This window comes from Fringilla coelebs (assembly GCF_963513975.1).
Source record: "Fringilla coelebs genome assembly, chromosome: 4".
Taxonomy (NCBI): domain Eukaryota; kingdom Metazoa; phylum Chordata; class Aves; order Passeriformes; family Fringillidae; genus Fringilla; species Fringilla coelebs.
The window spans coordinates 45,617,264-45,640,936 of record NC_140032.1 but is presented as its reverse complement, the minus strand read 5'-3'; the positions used below and the strand labels follow the sequence as shown (position 1 = coordinate 45,640,936).

At 41.5% G+C, this 23,673-nt stretch overlaps 1 protein-coding gene across 6 annotated transcripts in view; it reads right to left on the bottom strand.

Annotated features, from left to right (window-relative positions):
- The window catches only part of SLC20A2 (solute carrier family 20 member 2), a 56,860-nt gene that overhangs the window by 22,872 nt on the left and 10,315 nt on the right, over positions 1–23,673 (bottom strand). For 3 of the 6 annotated variants that reach the window (XR_014616137.1, XM_084205022.1, XM_084205018.1), the window contains exons 2-7: positions 15,457–15,600; positions 15,290–15,374; positions 9,108–9,658; positions 4,301–4,441; positions 3,000–3,085; positions 901–997 (exon numbers count right to left, since the gene is read on the bottom strand). Coding sequence is in view for 5 of the 6 variants with exons in the window: in XM_084205022.1 (XP_084061148.1) it covers positions 901–997; positions 3,000–3,085; positions 4,301–4,441; positions 9,108–9,396 (613 nt within the window). In the remaining variant the exon portion in view is untranslated. The remainder of the gene's footprint in view (positions 1–900; positions 998–2,999; positions 3,086–4,300; positions 4,442–9,107; positions 9,659–15,289; positions 15,375–15,456; positions 15,601–23,673) is intronic. The other 3 variants (XM_084205020.1, XM_084205019.1, XM_084205021.1) reach the window with 3 other exon arrangements.

Here is a 23,673-nt window from a genome sequence, read left to right as displayed (position 1 = left end):
CTCTTCAATTGACTCTTCATTCATAGTTCTTGGACAATAATCTAACCTAAAGATAACATTTAATGACCAGTCTTCAACAAAGTAGTTGAGATCATTGAACATCTGTGTTCTGAACCGTTTTGCTAGAAGTGTGTGTTTAAACATATGCTACTTCAGTAAAGTATAAAAATATAAATGTAAATTCATAAAATATGAGAACATAAATATACAAACATAAATACAACAATATAAAAATTCAACTAATATAAAAATTCAGATATAAATATATATGTGAATAAACACAAACATGTAAGTGCACATAAAATATACAAATATACAAAAATATAAATAAAGTCCTTCAACTTAATTTCCTTCTACTGAGTTCTAACCAAAACACAGCACCAAAGAAAGGAGATGCATACAGTGAAGAAACAGGTTTGGGGATTCGGATTCTTATCATTAAAGGGAAATAAAGAATTAAATTTAAATAACAGTCTTGGGGCCAGACGTGCCAGAACAGTAACTCTGCTGATGTCAGTAAAGGAGTGAAGGTATTACACTGAGAGCAAACAGCACCTGCTCTCCCACCCTGCTCTGAACCTTCACTCCCTGATGCACAACCTAGAACACCTTTGAGAGCTCAGCATGTGCTCAGATTTACAAAGCCAAAGCTGCCTCTCAGTACCTTCCCTTCCTCTAAAGAGGGATTTTTTTTGTAGCTCTTCCCCACTAACCAGAGCAATCAGGAGGGTGTCACGAAAACACACGCACAAATAGAGGCATGTGGGGAGGTGAATGATTTACTCCTGCCCTTGTTAACTCCTAATGCAGGAGATAACCCTGTGGTGTCTGGGTGATGCTGGCAGAGCATCCTTACACGCAGTGGGAAGCCTCACTCCCATGCCTCCCCTGCTCACTCACCTGGTGCCCCAGTGTACATGATGGAAAACACGTTAATAGCTATGGTAGCAGCATAAAACACCGGGAGCGCGCGGAGACCATTGGGCACAGGGTCTTCCTGCAGAGAAACCACAGAAAAAAGAAAACATCAGCTGCATTTCACACCAGATTCATGTCAGCACGAACCTCCACGTGGAAAATACATGCTCCTGAGTCAGTGCCAGGCAGATGGAGCTTTTGGATGTCAAGGAAAGGACAGTGACCTGCTTGGTTACACCAAGTCCACAAGGCTGGTCCTGGCAAGTACCAGCACTCTGGGGAAGCTTGACAATGTCAATGGGAACCAGGGACTCATACTTTCCAGTCAGCTGCTGAGTGACCTGGGGGCAGGTTTCTTTCTGCAGGGGCGTTCTTATTTATTTTGTGTCCAAGATGAGGAGTCCCTTTCACTTAGCATGACTGAAGGGTGCCAAGCAGGAGAGGGCTTTGATGTTTTGGACCAGCGCTAGAAGCAGCAGTGCAAGGCATCCATCTCAAAACCATATTCCCAAGCTCTCTTCTTTGACCAAGACAGCCTGGCACTTCCTACCAGCTAACAGAAATCTCTGAAATCCCAGGTGTCTGGCTGCATTAAGCAGGTGACACACACAAAGTGAGCAGGCAATGTTTAGCACGGCACCGTGTCTGCTGCCCACTGCGCTCTCGTGCTCTCGGCACTCACAGGGAAAGACTCAGCTGAGAGAGCAGTGGAAACGCAGCGTGTGAGCCACGGACAGAGCCTTTGTGAGAGACTGCTCCGGCCTTTTCAGGGGCTCCACGTGTTTGCAAAGAGCCTGGCAAAGCTGAGGGCTGGCTAATGTGGTTTCATTTCCTGCTGCCATGAGCTGTACAAGGGAGCTGAGAAAAGGCTGCGGTCACCCTGTGCTATGCCCGGTCCCCAAGCAGGATGCAGATGGGCTGTATTTGCAGGGCCAGCTGCTATTCACTGACATCCCCAGCAAGGGCATGGAGCCCTATAACAGGCCACAGACCCACAAGCTAGAAAGCTGCTCTTTTATTATGCATGCACACAAGTCACAACCTGCTTATGTCAGAAGCTCCACAGATCTTCCGGCTTTGTGAATGGCACAGGCGGCAGTTGGGAGGCAATTTCCTTAACTTGAATTTTTCTGCCTCTTGAATGCTTAAATATATGGCATTAATACCAGAGTTCCCATGATTTTGATGGCTAATTTCTTAGGTTGCTAGGCTTTAAATACAATAGTGGAACCTTTCCTTATCTTTCATGCAACTTGATTTATTTCTTATTCAAAGCTGAATCTGATCAAATCTATCATCTGTTTTTATCACTGACATTTATTTAGAGCAGAAATAAAGAACGATGAAGCTGAGGTTACAGGTGGTGCTATTTATAGCAAAAGAATTAATCCCTCATCTATTTAAGTTCCCTGTATAACTGCTAATATAGTGTCCCTTATTTTAGGTCACTGTCATGCTCTTCACTTCCCCATTTTAGCAAGTTGAATGGTGTGAGAGAAATGGAAAAGGCAGTTCAGGTTTCCAGACCATGCTGGGTGGCAGTTGAGTCATCTTTTGCACTGGAGATACATGGACCAATGTTACCTCAGGTCACTAAAACCCATTGATTCAGGTTTCTTGAGAATCTACAAAATAGGCAGATGCCCATCTTCTAATGTTTGATATGCTGGAAAACCAAGGCTTAAAATTTCCCAACTTTAAAGTACCAATTAGAGTATCTCCAAGGGAGGACTGTGCTGTTTAAATTACAGTCAGAACAGCAATTGTGAGGTTAAGTCAATGCCAACAAGCTTGTGCTAATATAGAACCAGCCCCAATGCACCATCCTCTGACCTAACAGAATATACAATATTAATTATCACATAGCACCTTCTAAGCCTCAAACGCTTGTCAAATTACTTACTGTGAGCTTTCAGAACTGCTAGGAGCAAGTATAACTCAAATGGCTATTAAAAAAATGACTGGTCTCCTGTCCAAAAAGAAGTCATAAACTTTGAGCTATGGAAATGGCAGCACTCAAATGGGAGGTTAAAACACAGCCTTCATACTAAGCACTCATTATAATAGTGAGATTTCTTTACCTTGTTTAAAATGAAGAATCTGATCAGCACAAATAGGATTCCAGACATCAAGCCAGATAACAGTGGGGAAATAAACCAAGAGGCAACTGTGTTGAAGAAAGAATGAAACTTGAAATAAACAGTATTCTTGCATAATAGTTAAGTACATTGTTAATGAGCAATAAATTTAAAACAATTCTTGTACAACTGGAATTAATGTTCTGTATGTTTACTTACAACTGGTGCAACTCAATGTCCACCGACACTCATGAAAGTCAAAGTAATGCTAAACACCATTAGAAACAACAGCCAAAGCATTTCCTGCTAATTTTGCAAGTTCAGCAATCAAAATCCTCAGGAAAGTTTCTTGTAGTTTGAATCAGAGTAGACCAAGAAAGCGCTGTAATTTCCCAACCACCATGACCATGAATGTTGCAAGCATATGGAAAGCAACTGCACCTAGCAGGATGACATGCTGCTCCCAGGGTAACAGTCTCGAGTTCCAAAATGCCACAGAAGCATCAACTGTAATGTATGATGCATGTACATTTTTTGCAGGCCAGCACTGCAAGCGTCCAGGATGATTTAACTGAAGTAGGTGGCAAAGCTCCCACTGATTTCAATAAAACTGGATTAGGGCAGCACTCTGGAAATCTCATCCACAGTGATTTATTGCTTGCAGCATGGTTAACAGATTGATTCTGCTGCCACTGAAAACTCTTTTACTATTGACAGAATTTTAAAAAATCACACGCATTGCTTAAGTTCTAATATATTACCATGCCCTCAGCATGCCTTCCCTCTAATAGAGACTTTAAACTGCACCTCAAGTTCCAAAGGCTTCCAAAACAATAAGAAAACACTCCATCACATCCCTGCTTGGACGTGCCACTGTTCTTGGCAATGGGAAGCTGTGAGTTAAATGTGCTGTATGCCCTGAAGGTGGTGGGTGGAGAAACATGACTGTGGGCATTCACATGATAGCATTCATATTGCTGAGAGCAAGAGCAGGGTAGTATGAGCTGCCTCAAAGAGAACTAGAAGAGGAGGAATGTCACCTTGAAGCATGTTTCTTGAGGGACAATGTGTCCCCAGCTTACCACTGGGGATGTGCAACTTTTGCCTTACCCCTTTCTCCACCAGAGACACACTGCAGCCCTTAATGAACATGGCACCAGTGCATTTTCTGAATGACACGACCAGGGTGGAAAATAAATTAATGAGGGAGTGCTATCAGCACAAAGCAGATTTCTGGGAATGTTTTTCGCAGGCAGCACACACTATTTCACATACCCCCACACATAAAAGGAGACAGCACTCACCAATCTTGACAAGCTGCATCCACTGCACACCCTGCGTGCCAATTGCCACCAGAGAAAATCCAATTGTAGCACCTACAATGCAATGGGTCCCTGATATTGGGAGCTTCAGGAACGATGCAATTAGCTGCCAAACAGCAGAACCTAGAAACAAATGAACCATACAGTATAAACAACAACAATAATGTAACACAGAAAATTCTTTGCCACGTGCCCAACATTCTTTTACAAGTGCTGCCTACACTCCTCATGCAAAAGAGAGCTTCTAAAGAGGGTTTTGTTCCTGTTCTGTCTCTAAAAGCAGATACTAAGACAGTTTAATAGCAGCTTTGAATGCTACATCTTACTTATGACTGTTTATGACTAACAGCTCCCTACAATCCATGACAGTTCTGCTTTCAGTATTTACAGCCTGTCTGATTAAGTACACAAACTGCTCCCAGTGTACATCAAGCTTAGAAAACCTCCCTCTTGAGAGCTGACCCTGTAAGCCTCCAGGGGATCAGCATGAGGAGGCATTCACCATTTCACTAGTGAACTACCCATGCTCCTAAACTTGGATACTACCAGAGAAAGGTTCAAATTGTGGGACAGAGAGATTTCATGCTTCATCTCAGTGATACACAGGCATCCAGTCCTCTATAGGAAAAATGGACAGAGGAAAGAGTACAGACTCTCTCACTGCCTTCATCTGCAGCTCATTGGTGCAAAGAAATTCAAGAAGGATTCAAGGAGAAATTCAAGACTGCTGAAAAGGCTTATGTTAGTCATGGAGTAGCCAAAGATACTCTGCATAAGGAAATAAGTTCCCCTAACTATCTAAGGGACAGTGGGTAATGTCTGTAAAGTAAATACGACATCTGGCACTCCAGCAAGACATCCAGGTAGGATGCTGGCCAAGAGTGCAGGGGAAAAAAAAGTATCCCAAGCATCTCTTTCAGGAGTTAGACCAGACACAGATGGCCACCCAGCTCTCGAGCATGCAGCTCCATGCTCTGACTCCTTTTCACTTGGCAAAGACACAAGATCCCTGGTCCTCTTGCAGTGGCACTAACCTCAGGACACCAAAATACTTTTGAGAGTGACACCAGCTTTCTGTGGACCTCCCCTAATTAGAGAATTCTTATGAAGATCTCATTGTAATACTTCATGGCCTTAAGACTAAATATTCATGTATTTAGTCACCAGTGGCAGCAATCAGACTGTGATAAGAGATCCTGAATTTTCTGGCTCAGCCACCTCTCCCCTTAACACTTCTGCAGCAAATACGGGTGATAAAGCAAGGTCACTGAACATATGCTGGCAGCCTACCCAAAGTTTCAACCTCCATCCTCAATTCCAACATGAGAAGATGGTTTGAAGGTCTTGAAACAGAGCCATCTGCAAACACTGATTTGCTGGTATCATATGTGGCTGCATTTGGAAGTCAACCAGTTTGTAAAACTGATCTCTCCTGGCGTACTATCCCAAAACAACTGTTACTTCTCTTGCTAGTGGAAATTCTAGATCAATCAAGGAACACCTGCTCTTTAATTTTCTGGCTTCTTTTCCCCTGGACTAAAATAAAAATAAAAATAAAAACACTTTGAAACCTTTGACATGAACTTAGAGACCAGCAAATGGAAGTGAGGAGAAGGAGAAATCAGATGTTACATCTGAAAGAAGCCAAATAAAAAGATAAGCTACCCATAGATATGTAATTACAAAATATTCAGTATAAAATACAGAGGAAGTGCAACCAAGCTACAGCTGCACTGCAAATGTCTGGTGAGGACTGGGTTTGTTGTCGGGGGAAATAGAGGGAGTATGGAACTATTTCTTGTTTATTTAACTTAATAGAATCACAGAATGGTTTGTGTTGGAAGGGACCTTAAAAATCATCTAATTCCAAACCCTGTGCCATGGGCAGGGACACCTTCCACTAGAGCAGATTGCTCAGCTGAAAACAAACAGTAGAGAAAGAAACAGGTGGTGAAGGACCAATGGATGGCCTGAGAGGGACAATGCATAATCGAAAGAAGTTTAAGGAAGCGTTGAGGAACAGAAGAAAATACAAAGGAAGGCAGAGCAGGACTTTACTCTGGGACTTGCAGTGTTTTAACTACCTACATCAAAGCTTTAAATCCTCTTTAACATAAAATGTATGTTCTCAACTTTTACCTTCACAAAACTAGCTTAGGAAGCAGGAGGCTCATTGGGCCGGGTTACAGAGTCCCAAAATCAGACCCTTCATGCCTGTGGACACCGTGGCCCACACCTTTTGCTCTGGGTTAATACCCCCTGAAGACAGAGGGCTGGCTGCAGACTGCCCTGACCAGGAGCTGCCTGCACCAGCGTGCGGCCAGGGTGCATTCCACGCTGCCCTGCCACGGAGAGCACCTCGTTCTCCTGAGGCTCCAGTGCTCCATGCCAGCTGTGAGCCCACACCAAACACCACGTCACCTGCAGGACTAGATTAGTACTTGGCTCTGCTAATCCTGGCTGGGATGTCCTCTCTGTTGGTGGCATCTCCTCAGTCACATCAGCTGCTGACTTCAGCTCACACCAGAACCTCTAGAACAACACACGGGCAAGTCCTGACAATAACCTGACAATTAGTTGATACTGGGCAAGTACTACAATCTACCCCCAAGAGCAACGGTCCTTAACTTCTCATCTGCCTAATAAACAACATTTTAATGTGCTCCAAATTACTACAAAATGCTACATATTAAATCACTTCCCGCTTCCTTTTCTCTTAGGAGAAAAGGTTGCCCTGAAAATTACATCTGCTGTTTGCTGCAAGCATCAAGAGGATCTTCCACCAACATCTGGAAAGAGGATACAGTGACTTTTGGTCTCTCCCAGACTGTTGACTCATTTAAGCCTCATTGAAATTCAGAAGCTAAATCCATTTGCAAAAACATGATCATGAGAGAACAGGGTGGGGGAAAATGCAGAGCAAAAACAGAAAGAGGAAAAGTAAACATCCAAAAAGCTAAGAGAAAACAGAGAAAAAATATCATACATCCAGAGAAAAGCTGAAGATGGATTTGAGGGGAAAAAAAAAAACTGAAATCTGCATTTTGTAACTTGCGATTAATTCTGAGACTTATAATGTGGAATTTCTTCCTAATGCCCCTACTGGAGGAAGGGAATGCAACTGGTCATGAAGTTCACACAGGCTTATGTAAATAGGCATGCAAATAAGTTGTTTTCTTTGAGCTTCTGGCCAGTTGCCTCTGCAGGGGGTATCTGAGACTTAAAACTTTGCCCTGCCAGGATCAGGATACCAGAAATAGATCCAGAAAAGAAAACGGACCCTTCCTTCAAAGGGGATCAAGAACACGCAGGTCACTCCCACTTCAGGCGGTGTGCAGTGCTCCCGGCTCACCCATGGCAAGAGACACCTCAGCAAGCACAAGGATAACAGATGCAAGTGGGAGGGTGCTAAAAAGCCACCCTACACCTTGAGGGAAAGAGCAAACACTTACAGCTGACCCTGCAAGGTATCAGGAAAGAGGAACTGATGGGGTGGATGGGGCAGGAGCACTTGAGGCGGGTTAGAGTGGGGCCATCTGTGGAAGTGGCTGCTGCCCCAGTGATTTCTTGGTACCCAACCCCTGTTCCCTTGGGCAAGGAAAGGTGGCCAGTCTTTAGGAGGCTCAGAAACAGCCACAGAACCAAAGGAACTACCTTCACACTCTCAGGCACACAAAGCACTCAGTGTCCGTTTCAAACCATAAAAATAAGAGAAACGTTTTTTTAAAAGGGACTCAATTTTCCCTTTTCCCAAAGGAAACAGGAAAACAACCACATGTAGTAAACCTCTGCACAGACTCACCTAGCTCCTGTGCAGGTCTTGCCTAAAAAGCCTGAGGAGGTTAGAAGGGATAGGTGGAAATAATATTGAGGTCAGGTTTAAGCAGGTTAAAGGAAGAAAATCTTTAAGTGGAACATCCCTGTCAAGCAGAGGATGCTTCGATGCTTGTGTAAATCACCACGCTGCCAGACTGAGGTGGGAGGGCTGGCCCCTAGCCGGGGCTGCCTCTCCCACAGATAAAGGGTTTCCTCCTGCTGCCTCCTGCCCTTTAAGAGCAGGTTTGCTCCTTGAGGGAGGGAGCTCTCTAAAAGCTCCCAAAGCCTCTTGCACATAAACAAAGAGTAAATACCGTGGCTTATTGTTACTTACCTCAGAATATGCTGTTTGTTCTGAAGAGAGATTTAGTTAACTACAAACACAAGCAAGGGGGCAGACTCTAAGGGCTGACCTGCTGTCGTTTGGGTCAGAAAAACTAAGAATACCTTAAATGTGTGGTTATCTATACTGCTCCCTTAGTTCTGCCGTGGGCAAGGGTGAAGTGTAGGACTAACTGCAGTCACTCTGCCGGGCAATCGGTTTACACAAGTGTTTGGATTTTCTGAAACTTTTAAAAAAATTATTCCTTCTCATACACACTCATTGCAAACTGCTGATTCTGTAGGATCTTCTGTACAGACACAAATGCTAGGCTTTTATATTTTTCATTTACCATCACAAAAATCACCAAAATAAATTTTTTCAGTGTCTTATACACATTGCGTGTAAGATCCATTGTGTTAAACATTTCTTTTTACCTATTAGTTAAGTGGCTGAACTACTGAAAAATGTAAATTGTTAGAAGCATTTTAAAAAAACATAGTAGACTTAAAAAGGAATACAGGCCCCTACATTCACACAAAAACAGATGTGCAGGTCCGGAAGATGGGAAGACTGAATTAACAATGCTCACAATTAACAGGGTGACAAATACAGCCCAAACATTACTTGGAATAGGAAAGTGTTACTTACCAACCATTGCACTCACTTCTCCTGCCATCAGCAGTGGGACAGTGTTGTTGTACAGGTTAACATCAATGATACCTTTCCGAATTGTTTCTCCTACTTTTGCTCCCAGTAACACTGAGCCAGTGGTTTCAAAAACTGAAGCCAAAATGCAAGCCTGGCGTAAAGTAACAACACCAGAGCCCACGGCCGTTCCGAAGGAATTTGCAACATCATTCGCCCCGACAGAAAAAGCTAAAATAAAAGCAATGATAAAACCCACAATGACCATCCACAGGTACTCATCCATTGCCATCTTTCCCCAAACTGTAGATTAGCTTCCCCTTTGCAAATAGTTAATAGTCAAGGCTGGAGGGCACCGCAACGGATTTGGAAAGCAGATTTCTTGTAAACAATGAGTTCTCTCTGGAAAGTGCTGGGTAGTGTTAGAATGTGAAGAAACTGCTAACTGCTGATTTTCGAACTACTATAAATACTGTTCATTTGGCTGCCTTCGGTCAGCAGTGAAACACATTCCATATTTTGCTTCCAAACCGGTAGGACTGCGATGTTCTGTCCTGCAACAGAGGAAAAAAAAAAAAAAAAGAAAAAACAAAATTAAAAAAAAAGGGGAGCACTCAGCAGAGCTCATAACAATGCGTGTTTTCAGAAATAAACAGATGATTTAAACCTACTAATGGGGTCCTACCTCAGCATGTGACTGCTCTAATCATAAAGCAATTCAGAAAAGATTCAAATTAGGTCACCTCCAAAGCAATATGTTTCTTGCAGTATCACTGACCAAGAAAATCTTTCGAGCAATTTAAAAGGATTTTAAAAGTTTGAGAATTTTGTTTGTGTTGAATTCACCAAGCAGAGCAATGAGCCCTCTTTCTAGCAGGAGGATTCCTCTCGGCTTTTTGCAGCAGATGATATAAGACATAGGGTACACAGATCACACCACACAGCCTGACTCCCACCTGATACAGAACACCTGGCTCCACTGACCTCAGCAGAGCTCTCAACATTTTATCAGCTGCAGCCTTGGATACGCTCCTTTGAAAAATTATTTTATATGCATGTCTGTCTAGGAAATACCACTGAAAATACTCTGAAGAACATTAATATTCATCTGTTGTTGCTATCACATCCCATGCTGTGAGAATACAATTTCCTTACGGCTTTTCAGTCACTGAAACAGCACAGTAATTTCAATATTTCCATGCATCCCTACTGGTTTAGAGAAGTCTATGAAAAAGGTGCAATGAAATCACTGAACTCTCTTTTTCCCTATAGATAGTTACCAATTACTAACAGTTATTATATTCAAACTATTGTCACAGATATCTTTGAGTATTTATTTTGACAGTTTCAGTTTTATGACTGCCTTTTGAATTACATCTTTCTCAGTCCGATAAAAGAGTGAGCTTCTTCAAAGCAAAAAATGGACACGGAGAAAGGGAGTTTAAAAAATAAAGCTTTCATCATCCAAAAGACTGTTAAATAGAGTGATAAGGCCCACAGTGACAGGAAGATGGCCAAAAGCTAGAAGCAAATTTTCTCAAACTACCTGCCTCCTCTGAGGGCCAATTCTCTTCTGTTACTGGCCTCCACAAAGACATCTGTGGTCCTGTGGCAATGGGTTAAATGAACATTTAGCAGCAAATATGCATTAGCCAACTCCACCTCTTTGAAGAAGCACTTCTAGAGAGCAGGGGATGTCAGATTAAAGCCCTGAGCCCACCTCCTGCTCACTCTCTATTTCTCCACAGTCACTTCAATACAATATTCCCACATGGACAGTTTCAAGATCATGCCTAATTTTTTTCAATGACCCAAATGCAATTTGGGTCCTGCAGTAGCAGGGAGGAAGGGTCTCTGAAAATCCTAAAACAACAGCAAAAATAAAAATTGAGAGAGATTTTGCATACTCCTGAGGTGCTGGATCGTCGAGAACAACCAAGAGGAAAATAAAACATCTATCCATAAGTGTTTCCTAGAAAACTCTAAAATTGATGTCAAGGATTGATGTTTTCTCTACAGAAACATACTCAGCAAAAAAAGATGTCCCTCTTTTTTTCTGCAGGCTCCAAACTGGCTGAACAACTGTTGCTCCAGTCTTTTCCAGACATGGAGCAGACATCAATCCTTGAATGCCTTACACTCTAAAATAACATTTCAGAAGGTCTTAATGGCTAAAAACATTTGTATAAGGATTTTTATACTATGAGATAACATGAGAAAACGAAGCACCAAAGCATGTTTTCTGTTTGAAGACTTGTTGCTTTTTTATAATTCATGAGCACTCAGCCCATTGAGTGGAAAAGGACTTGACAGAAACAGAAAATGATATTTGAAACAGGCTAATGATACTTGGAAGAAACAACAGCAGTTAGCACTTGTTTACCTGTGAATGAAGACAAAACCCCACTAAAAGCATTTGTTAAAAAAATTTCTATTATGCATGTCAGACTTTTGCTAGGAGATGAAGTACTGGACTAGGGTCCTTCCTTGATCCTGGAGATTAATGATTAAATTCTTCATCCTGCATGCATTTCCACAGTACCTTTGCCAAGTTAGCCTCAGTGCCCCAGTTTCGTCTCCTGACAATGGGCAAAGCTGACGGTGGTCCATGCATGTATCCACAGACTGTGACTATACAAGACCCATTTCTTTGGACCAGCTAGATAAAAGCACACCCTTTTTCCCAATAGAAACCTGTCTTTTCTCCACTTATCAACCAGCCTACCAATTTATTGTGGTGACCCAGTTCCTGGGACTGAGAGAAAGAGCAGGGCGATTGGGACATTCCCCCACCACAACAGAACTCGTGGGACAATGTTTGCCAAATCTGGCTCCTCCAGCCACAGCGAGTTCTTGCAGTTTCCAAAATAAACCACTAAGTCACAAGGTTGCCTTTATTAGCTTCCCTGGGAGAGGGTGGGGTGAACTCCTCCAGATGGTCCCAAAGAAATGAAGACTTCAAGAGTGCGTATGTGCGCTCCTAAATCGCCTCCTGAAGGCCAGAGAGTCTCCAGGAGACTGTCAGCAGGGCTTCTGGCAAAGGGCTCAGAGAGGCAGCTACACAAACTCCCTCCCCGTGAAATAGGATACATGGCCTCAGGAGAAAAGGATGTCTTAAGTAAGAAGTCACCCTTCCTGTCATTTTATGCAAGGTGATGGTTCAAAATAGAGCTTCCTCCAAAACCTGAGAGGCTCAACTTGATGTCCACTGTAGATGTGTTGGCACAAGCAACATCACAGCAGCAGCCAAGCTGTGTCTTTAACAAGATGGAAATCAAAAGGAAAAAAGGAATAAGCACATGTTTAAAAATTAACAAGTAGGCTGCCTTTGAATGTCTAGGTGTTACTACTCTCAACCTTAAAAAACGGTAAGAGATTTTAAATGCTTATAAAAAAAAGAAAAAAAGGCACATCTCTGCTGAGAAAGTTTTCAGAAATGCAAAATATCCTGCAAAGCAGGCCAGTGACTAAATACAGACTAAATCTTAGTCTGCTTCCTCTAGAGCCCAAAATACATTTGGCATGCTCAGACATGCTGAATTATGCCCCTCATCACCCAATGTAACCCAAGAGCTTGTGATATATCATGCTGTTGCTGGGATGAAAAAGAAAATGGAAAAAAAAAAAAAGCAAGAGGGAATGGCAGGTGATCTGCTCCACGTGTCACACCTGGAAGTCACCAGCCTGTGTCTCTCCTGTTCTCATACTTCATCAACGTGCCTCGATGCAACCCAAATGCAATTCAACCTGACCTGCTGGGTGCTGGGAGATCCTCCCAGTTACCTCTGGGACTGATACCTTCTCTGCAGTCAGCTGTGCTGTGCTACCACAGCAGACTCTGGATGGAAATGTACATTTTCCTATTTAGGCTTTGGATAACTCTTCCTGAACCAGCCCAGCCTGTTCTGCCATGCTGCAAACTCGCACTTGGGAATTAGCAGGGCAGAGGAATTGTGTTAGGACCTGAAGCTGGAGCATGCATCTCTGATGATTGGAGGGAAATGCATAGAGATGGCATTTCAAGCTGGAAGAAGCTAATTCTGCATTAAGGCAAGTTTTTTAGCTAACAGAGTTTTCTTATGGTCCATAGTCAGTTGACCATACTTAAAATGTTTGAATTGAAGCCTTTTAAATGGACTTAGAAACTTGCACCTGAGTGAGAAAAATTTGATTTTTGGAAATGCTAAGCACATCCCTCTGCCTCACTGGCAGATGATCCAGACACCCCCCCTTGGACTGTATTTTATTGTTCACTAAACAGCTTGTTATAACTCTGTCAACACAGAGTGCTATTTCTTCCTTAAGAAAGAGTTGAGAACAAAACCTAGGTAAAAAAGCACCTCGATTCATGCACAATGACAAGTGAATCCTCAGGAAAAAGTTTGGATCTCGTGTTAAGCATGAGATCATTTTAGGACATGTTTATATATGGACATTTACTAAGACAGGTCTCCTGGAAGCTATTCACGGTACACTACTGAGCCTAGACAAATTTTAGTGAAAAAAATAGTACTACATTTGAAAATCAGAGATGTCAGGGTTTGGGGGTTTTTGTTTTTGCTAAAGGAATTGCTGCTAATGAGAACAGAGAAGTACCAAGCAGCAGGAATGAATGGATAAATAAAAGCTCAGGACTAAGTTCAAATTCTAAGGAAGTAGTCAGAGTGCATTACCCTCTAGCAATCCAACTGTGTGACATAAAGGAACAAACAGAGATCCCATAAATGTCCTTTAATATTCCCTTCACTGAAAATTAGGGAAGAACCTACAGCATTTGTGAGGCACTGAAAGGTATGCAGCTCATACCATATATAAATCATGCTGCATGCAGCTCTCCTACTCTCAGAAGTTCCCCCATGCTGCAGCTGAAAATTTTCTTCTCTTCTGGATGGGACAGAGATGCTGCGACATCCCAGTTTAAACTGATTTGTTGTTGCCCAAGTATGAACAAAAATCAAAGGACAGCAGCTAGTGTAGCATTTCCCAAAATAATTTTTATGACTACTCCACTCTGCATTATGGCAAGGCAGACAAGGGAGGACAATTTCTTTTCCTCTGCCGTGTTGAAAACAGTAGATGTTTAATGATTGACAGCGGCACTGGATTTGTACTGACAGGCAGGTTCACTTCTAGTTACCAGCGGGGGAAAAGTCTGTCTAAAATGCTTACCAGACAGCAGCTCCTAGGAGGTTAGTCCATATCCTCTCTACTTCTGTCTCTTGCTTTTTATATAAAACCAATCTGTCAGGTTCCCACCAATGTGTATAAACTCAGGCCAGATCTGGCATTCCAGTCCCTGGGTACTGAACGCAGCACTGCATAGAAACCAAGCCTGGTTTATAACCAGAGCTACTAACTTCGCTCTTATCAATAGTCCTTATCATTTCCAGTTCATGCTCAGGCCACAAGGCTCACAAATGATTTACTTTCAATTACTAATGCTACATTCATGATATGAAAGGTAGTATTGAATCAAGGGGTTCAAGACTGAGAACATCCCTATATGGCTCTAAATTACATGCACCGGACTTGTCACAAGGCCAAACATTATGCAAGTTTAATGCTCCAGTACACAAAAAGCACTCTGAACTTACTATAAAAAAAAAAATCAATTACCACATCAGCAGAAGCAGGTTTTGTATCAATCAGTCCCTATTTTAACACATTCACAATGTGTTTAAGCATACTTCATGCTGCTACTTGATATGGAAACAAGACAGAAGTTGATAGCTTTCCAGGGATTCCTGTCCAGTTTAACATTGCAGAGAGGGACTGTCACTGTCAGCTCTCAAAACTTCCAGAGGATGCTTCCTTTTCCTAGTCCCTATCTACCTTCTGTTCCCACCACTGAAAGGTCAAAAATGGATATAAAATACCTAGCATGAGATTTTGTTGCTGAAAACATTCACTAAAAACACAGACAGCAGTCACTTTAAGCAATTATACAAACAAGTAAGAAAGGTGAAGTATCAACAAACTCTCATGCATTTGCTGATAAAGATTTTTCTCTAACTAAAGGACAATTTGATCCTTCAGTGACTGAACAAAGTTTTTCTAACAGGCAAGTAGCTTTTATGACTCAATACTAGAGATTTTCAAGATCCATTCAGGGAAAACAAGTGTTCATGGTTACAGAAAACATGTTTTATAAAAGAAAACCATGCAGAGAAGTCTTTAAAACTCACCCAGTATTTAAAAGTTGTTTCAAGAGAAAAACGAGCTAAGTTCTTCTAGCAACCTTCCCTCCTGATCAGAAACACAGGTTGAAGTCTAAAATAGACATGCTATCATTCAGCACAGTCACATCTGAACATGCAAACTTTCAGAGGGTAGAAAGAGGGCTGTAACTTACACCAGGCAGTCCGGGGATAAAATTCACTCCGGCACAGGAGAGCACACAAAACAACACTGAGAAGCATCAATGCGAGTCCAGATTCTTATTCAGTAGGTGGAAATCTGCCTCCTCTTAAGCAAAGAATTCTGCTGGGGGTGGGCACTGATAAAACACAACACTGCGTCACGACTGCACCAGAGAGACAAACCAATCCAATGAAGCTCGTATTAAAAGCAACAAAACGTTCCCTTCCCCCCTCCCCACCCCCAGGCATAGGCATAGACAAGAAAGGAAATCTCATTTTTGACTGTCAGTTGGGTGTTTTGGTGAGACCAGGTAATCTCTGAGGAGTCCCAGATCTTTTATTTGCAAGCACACTGAAATGCACTTTTAATTCAAGTGCATGTGACAGTAGGGTACGTGCATCCAATTTGGGAATGATGTTGCACGCTTGCTACTTTATCCATGTCAGTAGAGGTCCCACAGGCTACACTGACTGCAGAAAGTTAAAGATGTGCACAAGCTCTGACTGGATCGATGCCTAAGCAAACAACTTCACTTTCAACAGTTCAGCCTAAATTACCCAATCCAGATTCCTTCAACCGCTTTCCTTTAAGTGGGAAACATTTTTGCACATAAGTCAAGGCAAAACTAACGTTTGCCTAAAAGTACCCGGCTTAGCTTTATATAAAATAATTGCTTTAAGACTATATAATGCATCAAAGCTATCATATTCAGCAAAAAGGAATTAAAATCAAAACTGCATTGTCGCAGTTAAAAATCTGATTGACAAAAATTTATTTGGACACATTTATGGCTTATAAATTTATCTGCTAGGTTTTACTCCATTCAGAGTCACTTAAATGTGCATAATGATATTACAACTTAATATAATTAAATCAGTAAATTTTCTGCATCCTGAACATTTGAAAAAAACCAAATCAATTCAGATTTGTAAACACAGACTTGGAAACATAATCCTTCCTGATCTATTTGTTCAAGTTTGAATAAAGAATATTTCCTAACAAGAAGTCAAAAGTTTTCTGAATTGGTTAAATTCAGCTCCACATCTACATGGGTTATCTGGTAAAACTGAAAAGTGTTTTACTATTCTTAAGAAAACTCACATGGATTAGGAAGCCTACATCACCTTCTAAAAAGAATTAGAGCAAAACTCTAACTAGAAATCTGCAATGAAGAAATGACATTAAAATCCACCACCCCCACCTCCCCAAAAAAATATAATTATACCTATTGGGCCATGATTATTTTTGAGAAATGGTGATTCTTTATCTAAGGTCGATACCCCATTACAATTAAGTCTGAGATACAGCTGCTACCTTTATGAAAAGCTACATCTCTTAAGTCTGGTTGTGATGTCTTTCCTTTTGCTTCTGTAATAGCTGGCAAACAGGCTTCCAGTTTTTAGAAAACTGAGAGGCTAAGACTTTCACAGTGGCTTTCCCTTATGGACAAAAGCAACATATTTTAACAACAAGCATGTTAATCTTTTCCTGCAGATTATATATCTTAATACCTTTTTTTACTTTTTTTTTCCTAACAAGTAGCATCAATCAATTCAAGTGAGAGCGACCATAATCACAAACATTAAGTCAGCTTGTATTTATAGATCTGGATTCCAAAGTTTTAAGAAAGCGAATAAATAAGCGCAGAAACTTCTTGTAGCACTTGTTTAACTTTATAAAGTAAAAAGAAAAAAAAATGGCAAAATATTATTCCATGTTCTCTTTATAGCTGATGTCTGCCTCCAACTCGAACGCTCCCACTAAATCCATCCTAATTCTCCTTTAGAGCAGCTAAGGACCATTCCCCCAGCCTAGAGCAACCACCACCAGCGTGCAGGTAAAAACACTGCCGAGGGCACATGGCATCTGAGAGGTATCTACTTCAGTTTCAAGCCCCAGAAGCTTCCAGGCTGACCTGTGGGAAGCATCTCAGACCCAGGAGAGCTGCAAACTGGAACCATTTGAGTGCTGCTTCCCATGAGCCAGCCTGGCCACAACGGTGGCTTCTTGTTGACCTAAGCTTCAGAGCTCGGTCTACACGCAAAGCAAAGGATATAATAAACAGCACAGAGAAAAGGAAATATCTTCAAAGTTTTTGTTCTGCTACATCAGCATTGTGGACTTCAGGCATGGGAAAATTCAAGCCAAGATAGGTTGACCATTAGAAAGAGTTATAATTTGGGACACCACTAAAGAAGCAAGCAAAGGAAAATTTATAAGACCACAGAATAAATTACGAGGATTGGTTTTTGGAAATGGCAGCACCAGTTTGGTTCCCATCAAATCAAATATTTGTAGAAATGATAAATTACAATCTCGATCAGATATCATAATTTGGTTTTAATTGTAATTTATTTTGGTAAATCCACAATTGATAGATCCTTGTTTGATTCAACAAACTCATGCTAGGCAGATTTATATTCAGGCTTAAATAAAGTAATGGGACAAGCCAATTTAAATATTTAATTTTAAACCCCTTTTGTTCTGCATTTCTGCATTAGCTATTTTCTGAAAGATGCCCAGGTTCTCATTTCCCAGTGACCACCAAAACAAAGTTAATTTTGCAACTAAGGGTAACTTTTATATCAAAGGTAACTGGCTTTTTTTGCCATTCAGGTTGGAAGACTACATATGTAAATGATTATTCATATTTCAAAACACATACATTTTGAGTAGAAAATAATGGGGGATAAGTATAATTTTCTAACATAAAAACCCCTAAGAATTGGAACCCGAATGCCTGTAAAATGCATTTACTCATGAACAGAAATACCACAAAAAAATCCAAAAGCTGCAAGGTTAGTGACCAGCTACAGGAGTTTCTGGGCTCTTACATACCTGCTGGTACTCTAAAACTGGGAGCCATAAGCACCTGGAACTGGAGACCCTGACCCTGCCTGGGAACACTTGTTCCCCCTCAATCTATAAATAAAGGAAATGAAATTAATGAGGAGGAATGAAAACGGGTGGCAGATGGCAGCCCATCATACCTCAAAAAAATCTGCAGCCCTCTTCTTTCTGGTACTGAAGGCTCCCATGACCATCTCCACCATGGGAGCCTTGAAGGACACCACAGGCCAATCATGACCTGGAAATCAGCCCTGAGGCCCTTCAGACTAACAGAGATTTAACCAAACCTGCTCTACCAAACACAGCACCTCTTCTTGGAGCTCTAGTAGTTCTGTTATGTTCAATGAATACCAACAAAACTCTGAGCATCTGCTCTGCAGAGAGCTGCAAACACAGTTTAAGTTAAAAAGATCCAATAAAAGCACATCTGCTTTTGCCTATTGGATAGCAAGTTCTGAAACGTTGTTGTCTATCAGGATAATCTCTGAAAGAGATGTATCCATGTTTCACAACAAGAAACGGTCTCAGGGACTCTCTGGAAAGTTTAATGCAGTAGACATAAAAATTAAGAAGTCATTTAGCATTCAGGGATGGAGCAACTCCTCTGCTCTAAGGAATCAAACCCCTTGGATGGGCTTTCTTGATGGCTCTGAACTCTGTCACCCTGTCATCCAAACATTTTTTTTTCCAGCAAGCTTGTGGGCTCTCAAAGAGGACATCCCACCCCAGTCAGGGGACTTCCATTCCCAGTGGTCGAGGTGAATTAGCTGTGCTTGCACAGGCATGCATGGAGAGCTGCCATGTTACAGCATGTGACTCTGCTTGAGATCACACTTGCCTGCTGAGCGAGCCAGCCCTGGGAAATCAAAGGAAGGAACCCACAAGTGGAATTGCTGGAGGCCAAGGCTGGCGCAGAGGATGACACAGGCTCCGGGTGCTGTGTGGCCTGGGAGAGCCATGCTGACTCCAGCCCCTACCACAGCACAAGCCCATGTCCAGCCAGGAGGAGTTCAAAGGCAGCAAAGCAATTCTGAAGGAGCAAGGCTTCGGCCAGTGCTGATTCAAGCTGGGAATGGTCCATTCCCAGTTAATGCTGGGAACTGGACTTGGATTGCCTGTGATTCCAGCCCACTGACCAGAGACCAGGACACACCCATGTCTATACTAAGACCAAGGAAAAGGATGAGCTGCTCTTCAGAGCCACCCTGAGCTTAACCTTCCCCTCCCCAGACCCATATGCAAAAGAAGCAATCAGCATGGGCACAGTACTATAAAAGCCGTGGTTACTGCTGACAACTCAAGGAGCATTATCCTGAAATACTAACAGACCTGTACCGACTTTACACAGAACATAAAAACTGCCCACGAAACACTCCTGTGGCAATCCAGAAATATGCATTTTGCAAATTCAGAGGCATATGTAAAGATGCCCTTGGTGAAAAGCCAGAGTGTGGTTGCCAAAAGTCAACAATGCAAATTTTTCAGATAAAGGAAACCTGACACATCCAGCCCCAGATTGCCTGCCATTTCCATTTTGGTTTGTGTTTCAGAGAACAACCACTGTGGAGCCTTCTGTTTGAGCCAGAAGAGATGGCTGGAGCTCCCTTGAGTCCAGCAACCCCCTCTCTTCAAACAGAGCTGGAGTGAGTGAGTAGCTATCAGCACGCCAAACCACACTGTCTGGCTCTCACTGCCAACCTCCAAAATCGGTGTGGCCCACAGGACAGAAGACCAAGCACTCCTGATCTAGCTGAATGTCAAAAGGAGGAAAGGACCGGGGCTATAACCAAACAGAAGTGTCAAGCAGGGTTATGGGGGTAAATGGAAATAGATGAAGCCAGTACACTCTGGCAATGGAAATTTTGCTGCTCCTTTTTTTTCCCTATGAGCATTGCAGTAATAGAGACATAAAGGGGGAAACAGCAATGAAAGCTGTGACCTTGGCTTCATTTCACAGGAATCAGAGCCAAATATTCTTATGCTTATGCTGCCTGGTGACCATGCAAAGCATGGCATCTGCCAATTAATAGGCCTGTTGCCCCCTCAAAGCCCAGTAGCTGCTGATCTCCGTTCTTGAGTCCATGCAATATCCACATCTGTCTCCTGCAGCCTTTGCTGCTAGAGGCATGAGGAGCATGATGGGGAAGAAAATAGCTTGAGTTCCACCTACCAGGCAGTATTAACTTCCTGGTAGCTTCACCGTAGGTTGACAATACTGCTGAAGCAAAGAAGTGCCCAAGAGACTTGTGAGATGGGCTACAGATTAAATCACTGTCAATGCAACGTGCCAAAGAGTGCCCCACAGCTGGGTTCTTGGCTTAGCAAACACCCCCAAGAGGACTTACTAAGGGTGTGTGGTCATATGAAGCAGGTTGAGAAAAGTTACGCTTTATCTCTCATGGAAGGAGGAGCAAACCCAGTGGTCCAGTGCCAACATCCAGGTGGAGTACAGAGTCTTCCTAAAGGTCTGGGCAAGACAACAGGACACACAGACTGATGAGCGTATTCATCTTCCAAGAGAGCTTGAACAACTAAAATTTCTCTGCTTGACGCAGGTAGGGAAGAGGAAGTTATTAGGCAGCAGAATGTATTTCAGTACTTGGCACCAGCAAACAGGGCGGTGGCCTCTGTGCCTCATCCTCAGGATAAGGCATTCCTAACTAAGCCACGATGATGACAGTGACACATCTCAGAAGCCCCATGGCTGCCCAGAGGAGAAAAGATAGAACGGATGCTGCTGAGAGGTCAGGAATAGCAAAGAGGATTCCATGAGGAACCCTCCCCTCTTCCCTGCCTTCTGGTGTGAGAACCAGAGCTGGCCATGCCAGATCCTGCTGTGGCCGCCATGGCTCAGGCTGGGACTTCTCTAGACTATGACCAACCCAACAATGGGAGTGGCACTGACACAGACCTCTCTGCTCCACACAAGCACTGTGAGGAGAGCCACACCACTCCAAGGATGGGTGCAAATTCCAGAATCAGCTGAAAAAAATCAAGCAGAAAAGGAGAAAATAACCCCCCAAAATAAATAGAATTAAGTCTATGGCAGCCACGCACGACAATCACACCGTGCCAAGAGTCCTCTGAAATATGGAAGAACATGCAGAGTACATTTCTTGCAAGACGTGGAAAGGACCAAGGTCCATCCCTGTCATACTGATAAGGAAAATTTACCCACTGTTATCCATAAAACAAACGAGCAAGTAGATAATCATATAAACAAAGAACACTGAATACAGAGGCAAAAAGAATATAAAGTATTTTTTCCTTTAAGGAAGTAATTAAGCAACCTATAATTAATAAAAAAATGGTTTCTTGTCACCAAGACCTTCAGAAGTCACATAAATCATTTCCTGTTCCATCTCTTCTACACATAAATTAAAAAGGGGAAAATTAATTATGCCATTTCTTCAACTATCAATCAGTTTCTCCACTTTGAATTAAGCAGATATTTAATTAAATCAAATTAATAAAATTATGTGAGAAAAAGAGTTGCTCTGAAACAGTGGAATACATTACTCCCAAAATGGGCTTAATATTTCAATCAACATTGTCGCCAAGCCTTTAACCAGATATCTTTCACAGTTTGATTTTTTTCTTTAAAACTTCATCAGGCATGAAGATATCTTAACCATTTAATTTAATACTAATAGCTAAATAGATTACAATAAATTTGGTCTATATTACAAGTTTGTTTCTTTCAAATCCAAAGTACTGTGGTTTTACAAGAAAAATAATCCTTTTCAGTTTTAAAAATTTCTCAGTTAAGCAAAAAGTATTTTCCATTCTCTAAAGTAATCCAGAACCTGGACTGTATTATTCACTAATGTACTTTCCATCTGGGATATACTGATGCACTAATCATATGTGAAATTCAGGGGTGCAGAAGACCATTCTCTATCTACTTGCAAACTATCATCAATTACTGAAAAATCTATTTTAAATTGGAAAAAAATTACAAACTCATCCACTGGCTACTCTAATCCTGGAATTCTGTTTTGACTGAGATTCTCTAAGGTTTATTCAGAAAGCAGATTAATTGCACAAACTCGAATGCAGAGTTCTCCATCAATAAAGTCTTCCACAGGAACCCACACTGAGTGTGCCTCATGGGCAAACACCATGAAAGGAGTAATGCTGGGAGAAACACTAGGTGAACACAGGGGTACAGGTAACATGAAGAAAACAAATGTGCAGATTTACTTGTTCCAGTCAGCAACAGTAGCTAAAGTTTATTGATTTCAGTTTCAGCAGCTAAAAATCCATGAAAACATTCTTATATGATACAGACAATACTATCCCATATTCAAATTTCTATCAAAGTAATAAAATAGGCTAGGATTTTCTCACAGTCATTGCAATTTACTAATCAATTAGTACAATAAAACCTATTTTAAAAGGTAAATATTATAAAGCACAAATAGTTTTTGTATCCCTTTGTGATGTAGAAGCTTGATTATATGGAAATATCTAAGTAAAGAGACTGAAAAAATATAACTGGAAAAATATAACTACATAAATAGCTGGACACATTCTCAGCCACCGTCTCTCAACTGTTCCCTTTATATCCACTGTAAAACTACTTCCAACACACTAATCACATCTATCGGAAGAAACTAAAATTATATGATTTCAAACTATTTTCATTTTAAAAAACAGTCCTTTAAAAACTGCTTTTACTCTTCTATCTAATTATATACTCTTAAAGGCCAAATATTCAGTCCGTATACAAAAATAACCATAGCCTTTTATTAAGGATAAGACACCAGATAGGAGTTCATAAGAAAAATAAAGATATTCTTTGCCTGTCACTACCAGCAATACTTTTCAATACAGGAAAACACATTTACTTTTAAAATTTTAAATACATATACATCAAAGTCTTAATAACTTTGCATCAGAGACTTACTACAATCAAATCTGTTCACAGCATCATGAAGTTGTTGAACTGCATGGCCAGTACTTCCTTCGAGATACTTCACAGCACAGCCAAGATGTTCAAAAACTATCTCTCCAAAAAGCTCTCTCCTGACTAAGTAATCTGCGCTTATAACCCGACAACCCTGGCAAGGAATTTTACCCAGAACATTTTTCTGACCAACAGTCAGATAGAAAAGATAAAATTGATTGATATTTGATTCTGGCTTCTGTCTAAGGACACCATAAGAACAATACATTATAAGGTTACTCAAATTAGAGCGCTAGCACTATTTTTTTTTCTTTTACCTACGCACCTGTCGTCATCCTTTCTACGCAAAGGCTGTTTATTAAACTTAAGTAAAACCCCTATCTTCCTATTTTGTAATGGTCTGAGCTTTTCCATATTCAATGTACGTTTCAACAAGAAAAACCCCAAATT